The 23044-nt window shown below is 40.7% G+C and overlaps 1 protein-coding gene across 1 annotated transcript; it reads right to left on the bottom strand.

The window, feature by feature from the left end:
- Nucleotides 1–1587: 1587 nt before the first annotated feature.
- On the bottom strand, nt 1588–22813 carry LOC114381543. Its single transcript, XM_028340820.1, has 2 exons — nt 22094–22813; nt 1588–2133 (listed from the first exon to the last, which is right to left on the bottom strand). The coding sequence occupies exons 1-2, from the start codon at nt 22811–22813 to the stop codon at nt 1588–1590; spliced, it is 1266 nt and encodes a 421-aa protein (XP_028196621.1).
- Between the last annotated feature and the right edge of the window lie 231 nt (nt 22814–23044).

Raw genomic sequence — 23044 nt, 5'->3', positions numbered from 1 at the left:
ATTCCATATCCACTTGTGGGGCCACACTGGATCCTTCTCCAGCAGCATCTTTCCTTGCCCTCTTAGCTAGAAGCTTCTTTGGAGCCATTTCCTGCAAGGACACGTTCATAAAGTTAGTTTGCATGAACTGCACAAACTATCATTTCATTTATCTTAAACAAGCAAAGACCAAACAATTTTGAATGGTGCGTATTTCTTTTTACCAAATGCAAGTGTCACCGTGCAATTAGAAAACAATCATACATTGGTGCATATATCATATATATATATTTTTTGAAAAGCATTTTAGCTACCTAGATGCAAGGTGCCTATCATTGTGTAGCAAGTTCAAACATTAGTCTAAATCCAAGAAACCACTCTCACACATTTATGTAATTCATACATTTTACACCCAAGACAAAGTTTAGATTTCTATGCCTAACTCATGCTCTTGGCATTTCAATCTAACAACCTAAGTTGTTCAAACCTCCCAAATGATGGTTGTACATGCACAAACTCATTTCACAATTCAAAATTCACAATAACACATGCAATGGTCATTGAGGCATTTCACCAAACAGTTGGTGGGCGCATGTTTACACATGTAAAAATGAGGAACGGAGAATAATAGACATGTAAAAATGAGGAATGGAGAATAATGGACATGCTAATCCATAGTAGGATCAAAGGTAGGCCTAGGGCCATCCCTTGCAGCCCCTAATCAAACAATCAAAGCATGGATTCATACACAAATCATCTCACGAATTTTGCAAAGAATATGACAATTAGAGCACCAAAATACCACAATGGAAAGCCAAAATTTGAAGGGAGATGGTACCTACTTGTAGGAGATGAATGATAACGCAAAAGTGAAAGCAAAAGTGCACAAATGGAGGCTTGGGGCTGCTAGAAACGAGAGCTCGCGTGATTTTCCTTTTTGTATAGATAGTTTACATACCTGTTCATATTCACACTTAGATTTTCACACCAGACACCTATTCACCGAAATAGCTTACCAAGTAACACAAGTTCCCTGAGAGTTTTATACTCGGTTCTTACCATTTTATACTACTTGTGCGATCCAGTGCACTTGCTGGAAGCGAACATACACCAAAGAGAAAGGGGTTGCCCCAGTCAATGTGCGCACCGAAGTTCGATAACCATGTAGTGGAAAGGGGAGCATTTCATGCCAATCCTTGTATGACACGGTCATCTTCTGAACTATTTTCTTGATATTCTTATTAGTAGCCTCAACTGCCCCATTCATCTTGGGCTTGTAAGGGGTAGAATTATGGTGTTGGATCTTGAAATCCTCACACAATTCCTTCATCATCTTGTTTTTTAGATTGGTGGCATTATCAGTGACAATCTTCCTAGGCAACCCATACCGGCAAATTATCTCTTTTTTTATGAACCTAATCACCACACTCCTAGTCACACTAGCATACGAAACTGCTTCGACCCATTTGGTGAAGTAGTCAATTGCGACTAAAATGAAGTGATGTCCATTTGAAGCCTTGGGCTCAATGGCTCCGATCACGTCTATGCCCCACATATGGCCAAGGTGCTGCCAAGACATTCAAAGGTATGGGTGGGGCGTTAACATTATCAGCGAAGGTCTGACTGGCACTTATGGCATTTCCACACATGGATGCAACAATCGCTCTCCATAGTGAGCCAGTAATACCCCACTCTCAGAATCTTCTGGGCCATGGCATGTATGTTGGCATGTGTTCCAAAGGATCCCTCATGCACCTCTACCAGCATTTGCTCAGCCTCCCTAGCATCCACACATCGAAGCAACACCATGTCATGGTTCCTCTTGTATAGGATATTTCTGCTCAGGAAGAAGCCGACTGCTAACTTACGCAACAATCTTTTGTCGTTGTCGGAGGCCCCCTGTGGGTATTCCTTGTCCTCGTTGTATCGTTTGATATCGAAATACCAAGGTTTACCATCTTGCTCCTCTTCTATCAAGCAGCATTGTGCAGGCTTGCCACGACATCTGAATTCGATGTATGGCAAATCCCCGAGCGGGGTTAGTTGAAACATGGATGCTAGAGTGGCAAGGGCATCAACCATCTGATTGTCCTCTCTAGGAATGTGATGAAAGGATATGTCATCAAAGAATTCTATCAACTTCCTAATGTAAGCCTGGTAGGGTACCAACTTATGATCCCTAATGATGTAGCTCCATTGGAGCTTGTAGGCCTAGGATCTTCTTCATCAATGGATTCCTTTGCTTCTTAGAAGATGAATGGCAGCTTAATGGAGAAGGAAGAGAGAGAGGAGATGCCACTTCAAGGAGAAGATGAGTCTAGAAGAAGCTCACCACCATAGGAGGCCATGAATAAGAGCTTGGAGGAAGATGAAGATGAATGAAGGGAGAGGAAGAGAAGAGCACAAAATTTTGTGCTCTAAAAGAGCTCTGAAGTCTGAAGTTTAATTTTCAAATGGTCAAAGTTGAAAAAATCCACACACATGGCTTCTATTTTTAGCCTAAGTATCACACAAAATTGGAGGGAAATTTGAATTTCTATTCAAATTTTACTTGAATTTGAAATTGAATTTGTGGAGCCAAATTTTGGAACCAAAATTTCACTAATTATGATTAGTGAATTTTAGCTATGGTTCAGCCCACTAATCCAAGATCAAGTCCAAGATTCTCCACTAAGTGTGCTTAGGTGTCATGAGGCATGTAAAGCATGAAGGACATGCACAAAGTGTGACTATATGATGTGGCAATGGGGTGTAAAAAGCAAATGCTCACCTCCCCCTCTAAAATATAATTGGATTGGGCTTCTCCCAATTCAATTAAATTTATTTCCAACCACACACATCAAATATTCACTTAATGCATGTGAAATTACAAAACTACCCCTAATACAAAAAACTAGTCTAGTTGCCCTAAAATACAAGGGTTGAAAAATCTTACATTTCTAGGGTACCTTACCTAATTATGGAGCCCTGAATACAATGCCCAAAAATAATGAAACCTTAATCTAGTATGTACAAAGATAAGCGGGCTCATACTTAGTCCATGGGCCCGAAATCTACCCTAAGGCTCATGAGAACCCTAGGGCCTTCTCTTGCATCTCTGGCCCAATCTTCTTGGAGTCTTCTATCTAATGCCCTTGCGGGGTAGGATTGCATCATTCCCTCCCCCTTGAAAATGATTTGACCTCAAATCCCAAGGTTCTTGAAACTCTGGGCTTTTTTCCTCAACACCTGTAAAAAGAACAAAAACATATGTATTAGTGGTGTTTGGTATCTTGAAGTAAGGTAAGGTCTGAAAACCCATTTCCTGGGCATCTTCCCATGAAGGAACATGGTTCCTCACCAACTCAATGAGTGGTGCTAGAAGTATAGAAAAATATGGGACACACCTTTTTGTAAAAGTTTGTTAAGTCATAGAAGCCCCAAATCTTTCTTATACTTGGTGGAGTGGGCCACTTCGAAATGATCTTTATTCTCTTAGGGTTCATGGGAACCCCTTGATCACTATTTAAAAAATTAATAAAAGTAATGCAATAAAACATACCTTTTATGTATTTTCATGTTGATTATTCCTACCAAAAAGCATGACAAGCCTAAGGTGTCCCATATGAGTACCTAAGTTTGTATTGAAACTAAAAATAAGAACAAACCTACCTAATGAGTCCCTATGTACAAAAATCATGAAGATGTTGGGTGCACGAGTGATTTTACAAAAGAGTGTTGCACCACTCAAAACATTCATCATACCACCTATTTTAGGGATTTGGTGCCTAATAATACCTATTTTGGGCACCAACAAAGCACAAGGATTTAAGATCTTGTGAACCAAATCCAACAACTCCTTTACTTGAGGAATAAACTCAAGCCTAAGAGGTGTGGCAATGCTAACAAGTGTCTTTTTACAAAGGAGAAAATGTGGAGGTTGTCTAAGAGGGGAAATTTCTTTAATATCTGTCTTTATTTCAAAATGTCTTTCCTTCTTAGCTAACCTCTTGGACGAGACACTTACCTCCTTACACTCCTCCTTAACCATTAAAGGTTGTCCTTCTTCTTGGGGGTAGATCTCTTTACTAGATTCTTCCCCCTTTTGCTTCTTCACTTTAACTAAAGGAAGGTGAAGTAGTAGCCTCATCTTGGCTACTATAAATGTCTTGACCCCTCATAATCATGGTTTTCTTGGTGGGGCATTGAGAAGTAATGTGCCCTCTTCTAAGACATTTCAAGCACTTTATGGAGCTAGTCTTCTCTTGCATACTAGCCTTAAGGGGTTGTTTTTCTATTGTCTTCCCCGTATCATCTTTGGGCTTAGAAGGTGTCACCCCTAAGATGCCTTGACCTTGGTCTTTCTTTGGATAAGAGTGAGAGCCATAAGATTTTGAAGTAGACTTTCTTTTAAGTTGTTGCTCTACCCTTATTTCCCAATCTAAGTTAGCCTCTACATTGTCCTTCCCATGGAAGTATAGGAGGTTAATGTTAGCCTCTTGAGGCTTTCTTTCCTTTTCTCTACAATGGGAGTGAGGTCTAGGATATGCCCTATGCCTTCCTTCATAATAGTCACGAAGTTCTTCACTTAGGCTCTTGCAAGAGTTATGACTACTATAGGAGGCATGTTTTTCTTTTCTTAACTCTTTTAGTATTTTCCTTCTTTCTTCTTCCTTTATTTTCTCTTTTTCATCTTGACTTATTTCTTCCACTCTTTTTTTCCTTTTTCTTTTCTCTCTTGTTTTTCTTTCCACAACTTAATGGATCTCAACTCATCTAATATCTTATACAAGGGGTCCTTAGGAGTATAACCCTCACCATTAACACTAGATGAAGAATGAAGACTCATGTTGGTTTCTGAGTTGTGGTTCTTTCTTGTTGGGGGTTTGAAAACAAAAGGTAAAAGAAACTATGGTTGAAACTAGCCAAAATAAACACTAAAAGAGGTGTGAAAGATGAGGTAAAAATTAATTGGTAAAAGGTAAGCTAATTGACAATGGAAGGTAAAGGAAATAAGCTATGAAAGTAAGCAAGAAATGTAAACTAGGCGAATCCTAAGAGTGTTTGGATGACCACATTTAAGGTTCCCAACAAAACACTCACAATCCTAAGGGAAAATTGCCTAAAATTATTACACACAAATGGAAGTAGGGTGACCTATTGGAGGCTCCCAACTTACTTCCAATGAAAGGCCTTTTTGTTACAAAATTTGAAAGCAATGAAAGTAAGTAAATTGTCAATTACAAAATTACAAAAAGGTCCTCAATTTTGGTGGTTGTTCTCTCTTTGGTTATTCACTCAATTTGGAGTGCTTCTTAGTCCAATAGCTCTTAAGTTGGTTTTCACCTTGCTTCTTGACTCAAATTCTTCAAGGGATGGCACCAATCCTCCTTTCCAATTCCCTATATGGCAACTCACAAACAAGGAAACAAAGAGACAAGCAATAACCAAAGACCAAAAAAATGAAATGAAAGCTAAACCAATAGAGTTTTAACAAGACAAATTTTCAATGATTATTCAACAATTAAAGCATTGAAAAGTACATAAAAGCAAGCTAGGACTCAAAGAGAAACTTAGAATGGCTCTAGAGTAGAGTAAGAAAAACTAAAAAAAAAAGACTCAAGAAACCTCTAGTTTTGGAACTTGTATTCACAGTAATTTTCAATTAAAATTTCAGAACTAGGATTGGTATAAAATAGACACCAATTATAGAACAAATTTTGAGCCAAAACAACAAGCACACTTCCCTTTCACTTTTTTTTTTCCTAGAGACTGATTTTTCTACCAACTTGTGTGATTTTTATTATTTTTTACTTTTAATCAATGTCCAGGAAAAAAAAGTGAAAGGGAAGTGTGCTTGTTGTTTTGGCTCAAAATTTGTTCTATAATTGGTGTCTATTTTATACCAATCCTAGTTCTGAAATTTCAATTGAAAATTATTGTGAAAAAAGTGCCAAAACTAGAGGTTTCTTGAGTCTTTTTTTTTTAAGTTTTCTACTCTACTCTAGAGCCATTCTAGGTTTCACTTTGAGTCCTAGCTTGCTTTTGTGTGCTTTTCATTGCTTTAATTGTTGAATAATCCTTGGAAATTTGTCTTGTTAAAACTATATTGGTTTAGCTTTCACTTCATTTTTTTTCTCTTTGGTTATTACTTGTCTCTTTGTTTCCTTGCTTGCGAGTTGCCATATAGGGAATTGGAAAGGAGGATTGGTGCCATCCCTTGAAGAATTTGAGTCAAGAAGCAAGGTGAAAACCAACTTAAGAGCTATTGGACTAAGAAGCACTCCAAATTGAGTGAATCACCAAAGAGAGAACAACCACCAAAATTGAGGACCTTTTTGTAATTTTGTAATTGACAATTTACTTACTTTCATTGCTTTCAAATTTTGTAACAAAAAGGCCTTTCATTGGAAGTAAGTTGGGAGCCTCCAATAGGTCACCCTACTTCCATTTGTGTGTAATAATTTTAGGCAATTTTCCCTTAGGATTGTGAGTGTTTTGTTGGGAACCTTAAATGTGGTCATCCAAACACTCTTAGGATTCGCCTAGTTTACATTTCTTGCTTACTTTCATAGCTTATTTCCTTTACCTTCCATTGTCAATTAGCACTCCAAATTGAGTGAATCACCAAGAAGCAAGGGGTCTGTCATACCCTAATTTCGTCTGGGGACCATTGTTTGTTGGCATGCGACCTTCGCTTGACCACCTCAAAATTTTTAACACCCATCGTTGTGTAATCTGTAAAGTCTCGCAACATTCTAGAAGTCAAAACAAGCATTGTTGCGCAATCCGTAAAGCTCCGCAACATTCCGGAAGTCAAAAAGAGTATTGTTGCGCAATCCGTAAAGTTCCGCAACATTCTAGAAGTCAAAAAGAGTATTTTTGCGCAATCCGTAAATTTCTGCAAGGTGTCGGAAAGAAATCGATATAAAAACACAAAAGAGGGTGTATTTAGTAAAATAGGGGGTGCAAATAGAAATTTTCAAATCTAGGCCCTTCTAGAGGATTCTGGGCATTTCCTTGCTTAAGGTGGAAGAAACCTAGCTCGCTTGAGCGAGCTGGGCGGCAACCACCTCCCCCGTTTTGTTAAAAAATGGCTTCCAGGGTTTCCGTAATGCTTTTGTAAAATTGCTGAAAACCTTGGGTAAGCATGTTTCACTTAATATTGGTGAAAGGGAAGAGAAAAAAAGTGTAAAATCAAGTCCTATATGCTTCCGTAAGGCTTCCGCAACTTTTTCGTAAATTATGAAAAGGGGGTGAACTTATCAAATGGGGTGCAAATAGCAATTTTCAAATTTTCGAATATGGGTCCTTCTTGAACATTTTGGATGCTGGGCGAGATGGACGGCAACCTCCTCTCCCTTTTCCTATAAATAGGCGAAGGGGGGCTGTTCCAAAGGGTCCTCCCTTGGCTATGCATTTCAACTGTTTTGGGTGAAAAACGTGTTTCTGTGAAGAAAATCCAAGCCGAGATCTTCACCGTTCTTCATCCGTTCTTCGTTCTTCAACCGGTATGTTTTCGAATCCAAGACTTTCAATTCATTTCTTTTTTTTTTTGGCTTTTGTAACGACCCGCCTCGTCGCTACGGTATCCACACCCTAATATTTGATAATTTCAAATTTTTTTTTATAAAAGGAACTCCCTTAATTTTTGCTTATGAAAATAGATGTGATTTTGTTACAACATAAATTCAACCAACAACACGCCATTACTTAAGTGAATATGCATAATTACATAGAAACAATAATTCGGTACATGTCATACACATAACGAAAATTAAATATGTTCATATATATAATTAAAATTCCAGTTTTACATCTTTAACTCAACAAAATAAAACTTAAAAACCAACTACGGAGGAGTTGATTACAAAACACAACTCCCTCCCAAAATAACGCCAATGTCATCACGTCGACTCGGCGGCTCCTCACCAGAATCTTACTCCCTACACCCTGCCACTGTCATTCTGCTCCCACGAACAAGGTTCGTGATCATCACAGGTATCAACCACACGATACAAAATTGCAAGGGTGAGTATATTATAAAAGAACCAATACCAATTCCAAATAACCACAATTAGCAAGGAACATAGGCAAACACGATAAGCATACGCAACAATCATTATTCAACACTCATATCCAACAAATATTCATCATTCACATCCAACAATTACTCATCATCCATCCATGGACCCATTCAAGACTACACAGAATGATGCATGCACTTGACTCAACACTCAGATGCAATGTGGTACGTACCAACAACAACCAAATATCAGGAAATAGCCTAAGCGTGTCCACACGACACTCTCACTTAGGGAACTGTGCTGAGTTTGTCGAGACCACCCGGTTGTGCACATAACAGCCCCCCTCCCATAGGTGATCAGCCTGGGAGCCCAAAGGTGTTCCCTACCAAGTGACAGCCCCCTAGTACAAAGTACACTTGGCCACAGTTACTCTATTTCCTGTGTCGTATGAGTTATGATCACGGCCAAAAGTAAGTGCCAAAGACCATGGACCAATTAAAGCGCCTAAGCATCCCCTAAGAAATGCTTAGATTCTCTAACCACGCTAGTTACCCACGTCTGGGCCATCCGACAAGGTCAGTGCACTCTACCCCCCATGACATACACTTCATACGACGTATGATCGTGGCCAAAAGCTAGTGCCAAAGACCCTGGAAGGTCAGTGCACAGTGCCCCCCACGATCATACACAACATCCAACGTATGAACGTGGCCAAAAGCTAGTGCCAAAGACCCTGAAAGGTCAGTGCACAGTGCCCCCCACGAACATACACAACATGCACATGCCAATGCATTTCCAACATCAATCAACAAATCATATTTCCATGTCATTCACAACATAAATATCATCTCATCTCAATGACGTTATCAACAACAACAACAACAACCTCGTTTCATATTCACATATTCATCAATAATAACAATTCATGTTGACATGGTCTTTATTAACAATGTCATCTCAAATCAATATCATCATAATTATCATTATCATCACATATCAATTAAAATCCTCAATAGCAACATCAACAACAATTCAAACAAACACAACAATATCATTTCCACACGCATGGTCTTCAAACAACACATTTCAAACAACCAAAACAATATCATTCATCACAATATATATCGCATCCCATTAGTTAAAACGTAATTTTCTTTGAAGAAAAATCAGCATGCAACAAGGACAGGCAGATATCCTCATAGCTAGGTTCCCTGACGCTAACTATGGTGTTAAAACGGTAAATTTTATAATAAACTCCCCTTACCTATCGTGAGCTACCCCACGGATTCCTCGTCACGTCACTTGAAGATTCCTTTTTGTCCTTGCTCGTCGATTCCACACAAGCCTCTGCCATGCCAAAACGAAGGAGACTTAGTATGGATTTCAGAAAAGAAAGCTAGTAACAGTGCTCTGGGTCAAACACCCACATCACTACATTTGGAAATTCCGACCACGCCAATGTGACCGGGGTTCGGTGTAGGTTACGAAAATAACATGCATTTCATGAAAGGATAACGTTTACAAAGTTTCTTTCACTAAGGTTTTTCAAAGGAAGCATGAGACATACAATGGCGGTTCCAAAGTCAGAAAAGATGCAAAGACAAGATGAAACTAACAAGAAACAAGCGTAGAACCATGGTTACCTCGAAAGAAAATGAAAGGTCAGATTAGGGTTTCGTTCTCTATCGAAACCGCAAGCCAAGTTGGAAGATTCCACTTCGGTTGAAGGGTTCCTCTCGGTATGGAGAACAACGATGGTTTGTGGTGGCTAATGGTGGCTGTGGGTGATGGAGAAAGTGCTTGGAACTTTAGAAATGGCTTTGGAAGAAAGAAAGAAGAAGAAATGACGTTTTTCCTAAGCTACACGAAAGAAAAGGCTGAAATGCTTAAATAAGAGATGCTCTCGGGAACGGAAGCTTCTAGCACACTCCAGACATCTTCGCCAAGATCCCAACGGTCAGATCATGGAAAATTGTTTTTTGAAGGGGATGATACCTCTAGAAACCATCAAGAGAGATATGACCACCTTGGGAATTATCACTAAAAGCCTTTTAGTTCCTCCCGTTTAGGTCCCTAAAATAGGGGCACGAAGCGAACACGTTGCGTGCCTTTTAAACACTGCCATGCATATAACCTAAATGTCATGTACGCCTTTGTTGTATGATTATCTGAGGATATTGCCATGCTATGTACATCCCCCTATTGTGCTTTTGCGCATCTGTGTCATGTCGTCACGCATGCGTTGTATGTTGGTCTCATCTTTTGTCATGGGAAGCTGGAAGGTCCATATCACCTTCTTAACTGCACACATGGGGCTCTGCGCCCCCGAATGCGCAAGTAAGTAGAGAGAATTTTTCGGGCTCTCTTGTCCGTAAATGCATTCATATCATGCATCGCATAAGCATTTCTTCATGGCATCGTAATGGACGTATCGTTCCTGCATTTGTCACTTATCATTTCATGCATTGCATTTTGCATAAGTCATTTCATCACCATGTATCTGCATCTAACATGCTTTTTGCATACCTTTTATTTTCATGTTTACTCATGCATGATCCTTGTGTTTTCCTCTGCAAAACAAAAACAAAAAAAGGAAGTGTGAAAATTCACACTGCATTCTTAGTTGCATGTGTTAGGTACAATGAGCCAACCATGTTGGGATCATAAACCTATTTCTCAAAAAAAAAAAAACAAAACAAAATGATTGAACATGGTACCTAATGCATGGTTAACTAAGAAAAGATGTTTCTTCGGGCATCTCAATTTCATAATTATATTTGCCATGCATAGCTTAAGTATGCTCGAGTCATTCATCTCTGTGAAATGTTGTCAAATTATTGGCAATCGAAATTTCCATTCCTTGGATTACCAGGTTGAACCAAGCTCATGCTTTTATGAAAAGGTTCATTAAGTCAAGTTGAAGTATGGAAGTAACCACCTTGCAAAAAATTGGGGCAAAAGATGAATCGAGTTACATCTCTACTTTGTTTACTGCCAAACACATTTAGGATTGTTGATGTCCTTGTTACCTCCAGTTTCATCTTGACAAAGATGTCATGGACCATGTTAAAAATCTAAATTGATTCAACCCCATGTCCTGCGTAAAAATTCGCAATACTTCAACTGTGCATCATTCGCATACATCCATGCTCTTCATTGGTTGCATTTCTAATTGCATTCTTTCCCTGAAAACCAAACTTTAATCATTGTTATCAAAAGGAAAGAACATGCTTTACGGTGCCCTTACCGAACTCGTGCTAGAGCTAGAGTAATGGGTGAAGTAGAGGAGGTGCAAGAGCAGATGAAGGCCGACACGGAGGCCTTGAAAGAGAAAATGGCCACAATGATGGAGGCCATGATGAGCATAAAGGAGATAATGGAGGTCAATGTGGCTGCAATAGCCACTACCAGCACCATTGCTGAGGTGGACCTGACCCCCCCATATGGCCTCAACCAAATAAATCATCCAACCCCATATATGGTAGGTCTGGAAGGCAAAGAGTTGGGAGGTATGGGCGGCCCTCATTTAGTGCAAAAAACAAGCATGCCTTCCCACTATATGGCTTGCCTCCCAACTATACACCACCCAATGTGGCGTACACTCCCAATGAGAATGTCAATAACTCCACTCCTATACTCATTGAGAGCCAACAACCTCAATTTGATCATGCACATGTCTCTTGACCCATGGGGGAGACACATGAAATGCCCCACCACAATCTAGCCGACTTCGAGCCTTTCCTCAGATATGCCACTGAAGGGCAAGTAGTTGGTGATATACCCCTGCAAAACACTTTGGAGGGCCCTCAGTATCACCCACAACCACACCTCTTGCATTCCACAGCGGGTAAAAACCCTCATGCTATGGCATAAATGGGAAAGTTGGATCATCTAGAGGAAAGGCTTAGGGCCATTAAAGGAGGAGAAGATTATGCCTTTGCTAACCTAGAAGAGTTGTTCCTAGTACCCAATATCATCACCCCTCCCATGTTCAAGGTGTCGGACTTTGACAAGTACAAGGGGACTACTTGCCCCAAGAACCATCTAAAGATGTATTGTCGGAAGATGGGGGCATACGCAAAAGATGAGGAACTGCTGATACATTTCTTCCAAGAAAGTCTTACTGGGGTAGCTGTTACCTGGTACACTAACTTGGAACCTTCCCGAGTCCATTCTAGGAAGGACCTAATGGTTGCCTTCGTTAGGCAGTGTCAGTACAATTCTGATATGACTCCAGATAGGATGCAACTACAAAACATGTGCAAAAAGGGGCATGAATCTTTCAAAGAATACGCCCAAAGGTGGAAAGACCTGGTAGCCCAGGTGGCACCCCCAATGACGAAAAAGGAGATGATAATTGTGATAGTAAACACATTACCAGTGTTCTACTATGAAAAGATGGTGGACTACACACCTTCAAGCTTTATTGATTTAGTTTTTGCTGACGAAAGGATTGAAGTGGGTCTGAAAAGAGGAAAATTTAATCATCCTGCTTGGACGAATGAGAAAACAGGGGCAAATGAAGAGGGTGAGAATGAAGGAGAAACCCATGTTGCGACTGTCATTCTTACATGGCCAAACTTCCCACCAACCCAACAATGTCAATACTCAGCCAATATCAGCTCTTCTCATTACCTACCACCCAGTCATCCACAAAGGCCATCCCTAAATAAACCACAAAGCCTGTCTACTGCACTTCCAATGACGAACACCACCTTTAGCACAAACCAAAACACCAACCAAGAAATGAATTTTGCAGCAAAAAAGCCTGTAGAATTCACCCCAATTCTGATGTCCTAAGCTGACTTGCTCCCATATCTACTTGATAATTCAATGGTAGCCATGACCCAAGACAAGGTTCATCAACCTCCATTTCTCTGAGGATACAACTCGAACGCAACGTGTGCTTATCATGGAGGAGCCCCGGGGCATTCCATTGAGCATTGTAGGGCCCTTAAGCATAAGGTGCAAGGTCTAATTGATGCGGGCTTGCTGAAATTTGAGGAGAATCGCTTGTTGAATCCTAACATTGACAAGCGACACCACACATGGGGCAATTTTGAAAGCTATTGTTAGATGTCTCTAATGACTCATCAGGATTTTCAAGTTTATGCCATTATTGTAAACCATAGTTACAATGCTAAATAAAATGGATAAATTTGACATCTTTGTCCCTTATCCCCTCGTAATTACATCTTTGCTTCCACTAGAATGTGGGTGAAAGTCATTGGTTTGTTTGCTCAAGTGACCTGCGCTCCTGAGTTTGGATTTCCAAGACCGTTCAATTAGAAATTACTCGTGCTACGCATTTGGTGAGGGTGTCGTAAAATGACGAGTAAAGCGAAAAAAAAGGTTCAAAAAGAAAAAGGAAAAAAAACATTTGATTGACTGTGTTATCAAGTAAAAATATAGATATTCATGTGACCTCATTTTATCATTCCAAAAAGTTTGTCTTTTTTAGAGAGAAGTGAGTTATCAAGAATAGGAGTCATTTGACTTAACCCATCAACTGAAAAAATCCTTCAACTATTTCTCGTCCTTGAAAAATTCTTTTTGCGAGAATCAACCGCCTCTTTCATTCTTCCTTGCTACAAGGTTGTGAAAACAAAACAACGATGGATACCTCAGAGCCCTACACTGGGGCAATGAAAGGCACCATGCATAAACCTCAAGCGAACCTAGGGGCAGATTAGAAGTTCTCACCCGTCGATGTTTTTAAACAAAAAGAGGGGGGACAAACCCTAGGATTTCAATAGATTGATTAAGCGTCAAACAGCTCCATTGCCGTCACTCCAAAATGCTCAAGTGTTTAAATCAAACAGAACATACACTCTGAGGGAGTTCCCAAAGAGATTTGCAAAAGATAGGATAAGGTTGCATGAATTATCACCTCTTTCAAAAGGACAGTCAATCTGTGTTTTCCAAAAAAATCAAATCAAATCAAAATCACAAAATAGGGAAAGAATGTCATGAACATTGTACAACTTTCCATTACATTGCATTGTTACATACGAAGTCCACATTTACCGCATTTCAAGACAAAGGTTGAATGCATCTGGATCCCTAAAAATCATGTTAACTACATAGATTTCCTACATCTACTGTCCAATCTTTTTGAATTTGGAATGACCGGCCCTCTCAATGAGTCAATCTCTTGCTTTCTCATAAGGGTGGACCCTTGGGTACTAGTACCCTCACCTTCAGAGGGCTACACACCCTCGCCATCAGAGGACTACACATCCTTGCCTTCAGAGGTCTGCCCGCCCTTGCCTTCAGAGGACTACACGTCCTCGTCTTCAGAGGTCTACACGTCCTCTCTGTCAGAGGACTACACGTCCACACCCTCAGAGGGCTGCACGCCCTCGCCTTCAGAGGGCTGCACGTCTACACATCCTCGCCTTCAGAGGGCTACACGTCCTCGCCTTCAGAGAACTACACGTCCTCACCTTCAGAGGACTACATGTCCTCGCCTTCAGAGGGCTACATGACCTCACCTTCAGAGGACTACACGTCCTCCCCTTTAGAGGGCTACACACCCTCGCCTTCAGAGGACTACACGTCCTCGCCTTCAGAGGGCTGCACGTCATCGCCTTCATAGGGCTGCACGCCCTCACCTTCATAGGACTCCACATCTGCACCTTCAGAGAACTCAAGGTCCTCCGCCCTTAATGCTTAATCGAGGCCTGCGCTCCTGGGTGAGGGGCTAGTAGTTTGCTTTTATCAGTTCCTAGGCCTCCCCCTGATATTGGAGGGCGACCAACTATGCAAGCACAACTAGAGAGGGAGGCTATCGTGCAACTACTATGCATACCGGGGCAAGATTTCACCCAGCCGCTGCAAGGAGACCAGTGTGGATCATGCACACCACCACAACTCTGATCTCCCCCTGCCAAAGTGTCAGTTGGTCTGTGCCGTCATGACATAGGTAAGTATGCACGTGGCTCAATTGATTTCTGATGCCATCCACTATTTGCAGGGATCGCTCCCACAAGACACCCAGTGGACCCGAAGAAGTCCAATAGGGCCCTGGGGTTTCCAGCTCTGGTTATGGGCCTCTGTAAGTCCTACCGGGTGCCCGTCCCCCCTAGCAAGGTCACGCCATCGTGACATAGGTAAGTATACACATCACTCAACTGATTTCTAATGTCATCTATTGTTTGCAGGGATCGTGCCCGCAAGACACCTAGTGGACCCGGAGAAGTCCAACAGGGTCCTGGGGTTTCTAGCTCTGATTACAGGCCTTTGTCAGTTCTACAGAGTGTCCATCACCCCCAACAAGGTCATCAGGCCCCCTATTAACCAGGCTTTCATCAAGAAGTACTGCGCCCCCCAGGCAGGCGCAGGGCGAGACACCACAGCAGCCTGGGGATGGCCGGCAGTGGGCAATAGACGCACTGCCGCCACCTCCAGAGCCCCTCAGCTCATCTACAAAGGCTGGAGCGTTGCCTACGACCCGTGGCCGACCAGCAGGCGACCAAGTCCAAAGCCAAAGGTAAGTAAAGTACTAGGTCCGTGACCGACAAGTCATCACGCGTCCGGCTCAAGACGTTAAATAAGTGCTACTAGGAGGCAACCTAGTACCTTTTAAATCTCTGCTTGTTATTTTATCACCTTAATTTCTCAAGTCATAGTAGGACACACCTAGTTGCTCATGATCCTAGGAATTTAAATAAAACAAGCACAAGCTCGAAAGGTAGTCATACCTCACAAAATATATGTAAGTGTGTTTAGGTAGCGAAAATACCTCACAATATATATACATATATATATATATATATATATATATCTATATCTATATATATATATATATATATATATATGTATGTATGTATGTATGTATGTATGTTTAGGTAGCAAAATACCTCATGAAAAAAAAAACAAAAAAACAATAAAAGTAAAATAAAAATAAAATTGGTTAGCTAAAAAGCCAACATGCTTTTGAAAGAAAATGAACTTGCCATTCAGAACAGAAGGTTTTTGAAGAAAAATGTGTATGCACCTGAAGGGTGAATGCTGTGAAAATTTTCCCGAATGCCCAAAATGGACTCGGATAAATGCATGAATTGATGAAAGAACATGTTTTGGAAACACTAGGTTGGCTTAAATAGGAAAAATGAATCCTGAGCCCTAGTGTCACATGATCATAAAAACTTGATGCTTGAGTGTCCACATGGGTGCATGCATGACCAGTTTTGCATAAAATTTCCAAATCATCATTGTTGTATGTGTGTCATGGAAATAAATGTGGGGCATCCCCTTTATCCCTGAACTGCTGGCCAAACCAACACCCTGACATATATCATGTTCGGCCGTTCTGCAAGCCTTTTGACCCAAGACCTCAAACCACCATAAACCTTGACCCGGGATGAGAATTACCATCCCTGTCCTCGAAAGAAGGAACAATGGGGTCTCCCAAGAAAAAAAAAGTCATTCACTATTGAGCTGCTAACACGTTTCCAGAACAAAGAAAGTTCCAGATCAAAGATCGGAAGAAAACAAAAGAAAAAGAGAAATTCTCGATCAAAGATTGGAAGAAAACAAAAGAAAAAGAAAAGTTCCCGATCGAAGATCGGAAGAAAAAAAAAATAAATATATAGAAAGGTCTTCGGACCAGACAATATTTGAATTGTCACAAGCAAATAAGAAAAGAAAGGAAACCACAACTTGAAGTGGTCCTCTCCCTTTGATTGCCAACCAAAATCCTATGCGTCGGTGACTTTTTCGCCCCGCACTAAACAAAAACAGAAAAGGAAAAGGCCAAAACACTCAAAGCCAAATTTCCCACAAAAAAAACACCATTCCCGAAAAATTCCTATTGATCCGTGATCACACATGTAATCTTTGATTTGATAGGAAATGATTTGCAAAATCAAGTCATGACATATCTATGGTTCGAAATTAGGATAAAACACTTACCTGTGTGAGATTGATACACTTTGAGTGATTTTCTTCTATTTTGTTGGACCCAATGTTTCCTCTAAATGGTTGTTTAGAAACAAAACGCTAACATCCAAAATCTCATTTATGGTTAGGAGAAAATTTCATCAGTATACTCTCCTTCCCCGATAGACACATTGTTTTTCACAAAAAATTATATGTTGCTCTTATCAGTTGGAGGTTTTTTTTTTCTTTACTAAAGGATGTTTGCATTTTAGTTAAAGAACACCGAGACTATTTTAGTCTCACACATCACAAAATCAAGAACTACGAAGGTTTGAGTTCCTCATCACAAATTAAGGATACGTAGGAGCAAAAGCCTCGCTTTTGTCGACCGCCCCACCTTTTGCTATCGTGACCTGTGAGTCCGTTGGCACGCGGAGACGCCCTATATGGTAACCCACACACACTCGTTCGCTATCCATCAGACTCAAAGTCTGGTAGCATGCAGTGAGTGACGTCGTCATCTGCACCTTTCCCGAAGATGTCAGCGTCTTCCGGACGAGACTGCGAAAAAGTCTCATTTGCTATCCGTAAGACTCAAAGCTCGATAGCATGCAGTGACTAATGTCGTCACCTGCACCTTTCCCGGAGATGTCAGCATTTTCCGGCCGAGACTGCGAAAAAGTCTCATTTGTTATCCGTAAGACTCAAAGCCTGATAGCATGCAGTGACTAACATTGTCATCAGCACCTTCCCTGAAGATGTCAGCATCTTTCGGCTGAGTCTGCGAAAAAGTCTCATTTGCTATCCGTAAGACTCAAAGCCCGATAGCATGCAGTGACTAACGTCATCATCTGCACCTTCCCCGGAGATGTCAGCTTCTTCCGGCCCAGACTACGAAAAAGTCTCATTTGCTATCCCTAAGACTCAAAGCCCGATAGCATGAAGTGACTAATGTTGTCATTTGCACCTTTCCCGGAGATGTCAGCGTCTTTCGGTCGAGACTGCAAAAAAGTCTCATTTGCTATCCGTAAGACTCAAAGCCCGATAGCATGAAGTGACTAGCGTCATCACCTGCACCTTTCCCGGAGATGTTAGCGTCTTCCGGCTGAGACTTTTTTTAGTCTCACACTTTGGTTACCCTGACCTATGAAGTCAGGTGGCAGGCGGAGATACCCGAGTGGTTATCCGTACAAAGACAACTTCTGTTAATCCTGACCCGTGAAGTCAGGTGGCAGGCGGAGATACCCAAGTGGTTATCTGTACAAACACACTTGTGTTAATCCTGACCCGTGAAGTCAGGTGGCAGGCGGAGATACCCGAGTGGTTATCCGTACAAAGACAACTTCTGTTAATCTCGACCCATGAAGTTAGGTGGCAGGCGGAAATACCCCAAGTGGTTATCCGTACAAACACACTTGTGTTAATCCTGACCCGTGAAGTCAGGTGCCAGATGGAAATACCCCAAGTGGTTATCCATACACACACAGTTCTACTACCCCGACCTGTGAGAAGTCATGTAGCATGCGGAGATGCCCTATACGGTAATTCGCACACATTTCGAAGACGACAATGTCTTCACCTCAAAAACTTCAATATCCTTTTCCCATGTGCTTCGTAGGACTCGACGTCCTTTGTTTGTACATTTTTTTTAATAAAAAAAGGAATTTCAATATCTTCATGCCTTCACGGGTTTTATTGCTTAGATTTGCGCTAGTGGCCGGTCGGGTAAAGATTCAGCTCGAACGAAATTAGTGTCTTATCTTTACTTCCCTTTTATCTCTAATAAAAGATAAGTAAAGAGGGGCAGCTTTCATACCCTAATTTCGTCTGAGGACCATTATTTGTTGGCATGCGACCTTCGCTTGACCACCTCAAACTGTTTAACACCCATCGTTGTGTAATCCGTAAAGTCTCGCAACATTCTGGAAGTCAAAACAAGCATTGTTGCGCAATCCGTAAAGTTCCGCAACATTCCATAAGTCAAAAAGAGTATTGTTGCACAATCCGTAAAGTTCTGCAAGGTTTCAAAAAGAAATCGATATAAAAAACACAAAAGGGGGTGTATTTAGTAAAATGGGGGTGCAAATAGAAATTTTCAAATCTGGGCCCTTCTAGAGGATTCTGGGCATTTCCTTGCTTAAGGTGGAAGCAACCTAGCTCTCCTGGGCGAGCTGGGCAGCAACCACCTCCCCCGTTTTGTTAAAAAATGGCTTCTGGGGTTTTCGTAATGCTTCTCTAATATTCCTGAAAACCTTGGGTAAGCATATTTCACTTAATATTGGTGAAAGAGAAGAGAAAAAATGGTAAAATCAAGTCCTATATGCATCCGTAGGGCTTCCGTAACTTTTCCATAAATTATGAAAAAGGGGTGAACTTATCAAGATGGGGGTGCAAATAGCAATTTTCAAATTTTCGAATCTGGGCCCTTCTTGAACATTTTGGAAGCTGGGTTACTTAAGGAGTAAGCAACCCAGCTCGCCCAGGCGAGCTGAGCTCAACTAGGCGACAACCTCATCTCCTTTTTCCTATAAATAGGCGAAGGAGGGGCTGTTCCAAAGGGTCCCTAACCCCCTTGGCTATGCATTTCAACTGTTTTGGACGAAAAAACGTGTTTCTGTGAAGAAAATCCAAGCCGAGATGCTTCTGTAACGCTTCCGAGACATTTCCCTAAGCAATTTCATGAAGATTTTCCGTCGTTCTTCACCGTTCTTCGTTCGTTCTTCGTTCTTCAACCGGTATGTTTTCGAATCCAAGACTTTCAATTCATTTCTTGTTTTTTTTGCTTTCATCTTCATTTCATTCACTTTCGATTTTCTTTTCTTCCGTTTTTAACGTGCTTTAATCGATCGTTTAAGCCATTATCTCGCCTAATAAATGATAAAATGAATTTCAACCGATCATTTGTGTTGCAATCTCGTTTAATCACTGTTAAAGCAAAATCTAACCGATCGTTCACACTATAACCTCGGTTAAACCAAAAAAAGCAAAATAATAATAAAATAATCAAAATATCTCGGGAAAAATAATAATAATAAAATAAATCAAAAAAATCAATCAGACATTTTTCTTTGAAAGTTTCCTTAAATGAATTGACTAATAACCAAAGTGAAGCTAAGGCTAAAATCAACTCATAAATCAAGCTTTGTCCGCAAAAATCACTAAAAACCGTTTTAAGGTTCAACGCCTTAAACGGTCTTCTTTACTTTTATCGGTTAACATGGACCGTTCAAAAGTATAAAATCAAGACGTAACTTTACCGCTTTTGCAAGAACTACGTAGGTCTGATTTCCTCATCGCAATTGAGGATACGTAGGAGCAAAAGCCCTGCTTTTGTCGACCACCCCAAGAGATCGTTAATGGTCCAAGACCTTAACGTTCCTCTCCTTTCAAAAACCAAGAGATTGTTAATGGTCCAACGCCTTAACGTTTCTCTCCTTTCAAAACCAAGAGATCGTTAATGGTCCAACGCCTTAATGTTTCTCTCCTTTCAAAAGAATCAGAAGATCGTTTAATGGTCCAATGCCTTAAACGAGTTTTGTGCGGTTAAAATCGATCTTGCGGAAAAAGATCAAAACAACTTAACCAACGTTTAGTTCTAAAAGAACTACGTAGGTCTAATTTCCTCATCACAATTGAGGAATACGTAGGAGCAAGGGAAATACCCTTGTCGACCACAAAAAGATAAAAAATACAAAAAGCATAAAAAGACATAAAAACGTAAAAAAAGGAAAATAAAACAAATCGAAGACATGATATTGCACACTTGGTTAAAGGCTGTCGTCCCTTGTGACTGATGCGTGGGGTGCTAATACCTTCCCCATGCGTAAAAACAACTCCCGAACCTTTTGCAAATTAAAGTTCGTAGACTACACCTTTTCGGTTTTTCCGACTTTTTCCTCAAATAAACGTTGGTGGCGACTCCGTGAATTTTCCTTTCTTGGAAGATGCACCCGTGAGCCCCGCGTCGCCCTCCCGCTGAAGGCTAGGTTGCGACAGGGCCAACCACCTTATGAGCTATTGGACTAAGAAGCACTCCAAATTGAGTGAAACACTAAAGAGAGAATAGCCACAACAATTGAGGATTTTTTTTTGTAATTTTGTAATTGGCAATTTGCTTTGCTTTCAAATTTTGTAACAAAAAGGCCTTTCATTGGAAGTAAGTTGGGAGCCTCCAATAGGCCACCCTACTTCCATTTGTGTGTAATAATTTTAGGCAATTTTTCCTTAGGATTGTGAGTGTTTTGTTGGGAACCTTAAATGTGGTCATCCAAACACTCTTAGGATTCACCTAGTTTACATTTCTTGCTTACTTTCGTAGCTTATTTCCTTTACCTTCCATTGTCAAACCTCCTAGATAGCTTGCCTTTTACTAATTAGTTTTTACCTTATCTTTCACACCTCTTTTAGTGTTTATTTTGGCTAGTTTCAACCATAGTTTCTTTTACCTTTTGTTTTCAAACCCCCAACAAGAAAGAACCACAACTTAGGAACCAACATGAGTCTTCATTCTTCATCTAGTGTTAATGGTGAGGCTTCTACTCCTACGGACCCCTTGTATAAGATATTAGATGAGTTGAGATCCCTTAAGATGTGGAAAGAAAAACAAGAGAGAAAAGAAAAAGGAAAAAAAAGAGTGGAAGATATAAGTCAAGATGAAAGAGAGAAAATAAGAGAGGAAGAAAGAAGGAAAATACTAAAATAGTTAAGAAAAGAAAAGCATGCCTCCTATAGTAGTCATAACTCTTGCAAGAGCCTAAGTGAAGAACTTAGTGACTATTATGAAGGAAGGCATAGGTCACATCTTAGACCTCACTCCCATAGGAGAGAAAAGGAAAGAAAGCCTCAAGAGGCTAACATTAACCTCCCATACTTCCATGGGAAGGACAATGTAGAGGCTAACTTAGATTGGGAAATAAGGGTAGAGCAAAAATTTAAAAGAAAGTCCACTTTAAAATCTTATGGCTCTCATTCTTATCCAAAGAAAGACCAAGGTCTAGGCATCTTAGGGGCAGCACCTTCTATGCCAAAAGATGATAAGGGGAAGACAATAGAAAAGCAACCCCCTAAGGCTAGTATGCAAGAAAAGACTAGCTCTATAAAGTGCTTTAAATGTCTTGGAAGAGGACACATTACTTTTCAATGCCCCACAAAGAAAACCATGACTATGAGGAGCCAAGACATTTATAGTAGCCAAGATCCCATTCCCCTTTCAACTGGTGGATTACCAAGGCTGAGTCCCCATACACCTTGAGCAACTTGACCTTGAAGTCAATTGCCGCTTGGATCCCAAGGGTGCACGCCTCATACTCAGCCATGTTGTTCGTGCATTCAAAACCCAACCTAGCCATGGAAGGTATATATTGTTCGTCGAGGGTAACCAAAACCGCCCCAACTCCATGGCCTAGTGAATTAGACGCACCATTAAACCACACAATCCATTTGTCTCTGTCTTCATCCTTTACTTCTTCCTCAAACAAGGTCATGATGTCCTCATCAGGGAATTCTGGATGCATAGGTTGGTAGTTGTTGATGGGTTGTTGAGCCAAGGAATCTGCCAAGGCACTCCCCTTTATCGCCTTATGAGTGACATAAACAATATCAAATTCTGACAGTAGAACCTGCCACCAAGCGATTCGTTCAGTGAGAGTGAGTTTTTCAAAGATGTACTTGACTGGATCCATTTTGGACACCAACCAAGTGGTATAGTTCAGCATGTACTGCCTCAGACAGTGAACTGTCCACACTAGGGCACAGCATGTCCTTTTGAGCAAAGAGTAGTTCATCTCGCATGCCATGAACTTCTTCCCTAAGTAATAGACGACTCGTTCCCTTTTTCCGGACTCGTCATGTTGTCCCAACACACACCCCATTGATTCATCTAACACAGTCATATACAGGATAAGGGGTCTTCCGGGCACCGGTGGCACAAGCACATGAGGGTTCATGAGGCACCGTTTTATCCTTTCGAACTCCACTTGACAATCATCGTCCCATTGGACGAATTGATTCTCGCACAATAGCTTGAAGAGAGTCTCACAAGTGGCGGTTAGCTATGATATGAACCTCGCTACGTATAACTTTGTATACTAAAATTTGGTTGATTGATAATTATATAATAATTTTAATTTTTTAATATACATAATAAATATATTAAAATTAATTTATTAAATATTTAT

This window comes from Glycine soja, chromosome 13, assembly GCF_004193775.1.
Source record: "Glycine soja cultivar W05 chromosome 13, ASM419377v2, whole genome shotgun sequence".
In the NCBI taxonomy this organism is placed as follows: Eukaryota; Viridiplantae; Streptophyta; class Magnoliopsida; order Fabales; family Fabaceae; genus Glycine; species Glycine soja.
Note: the sequence above shows the minus strand (reverse complement) of the source record. Positions and strands in the feature narration are given on the sequence as shown.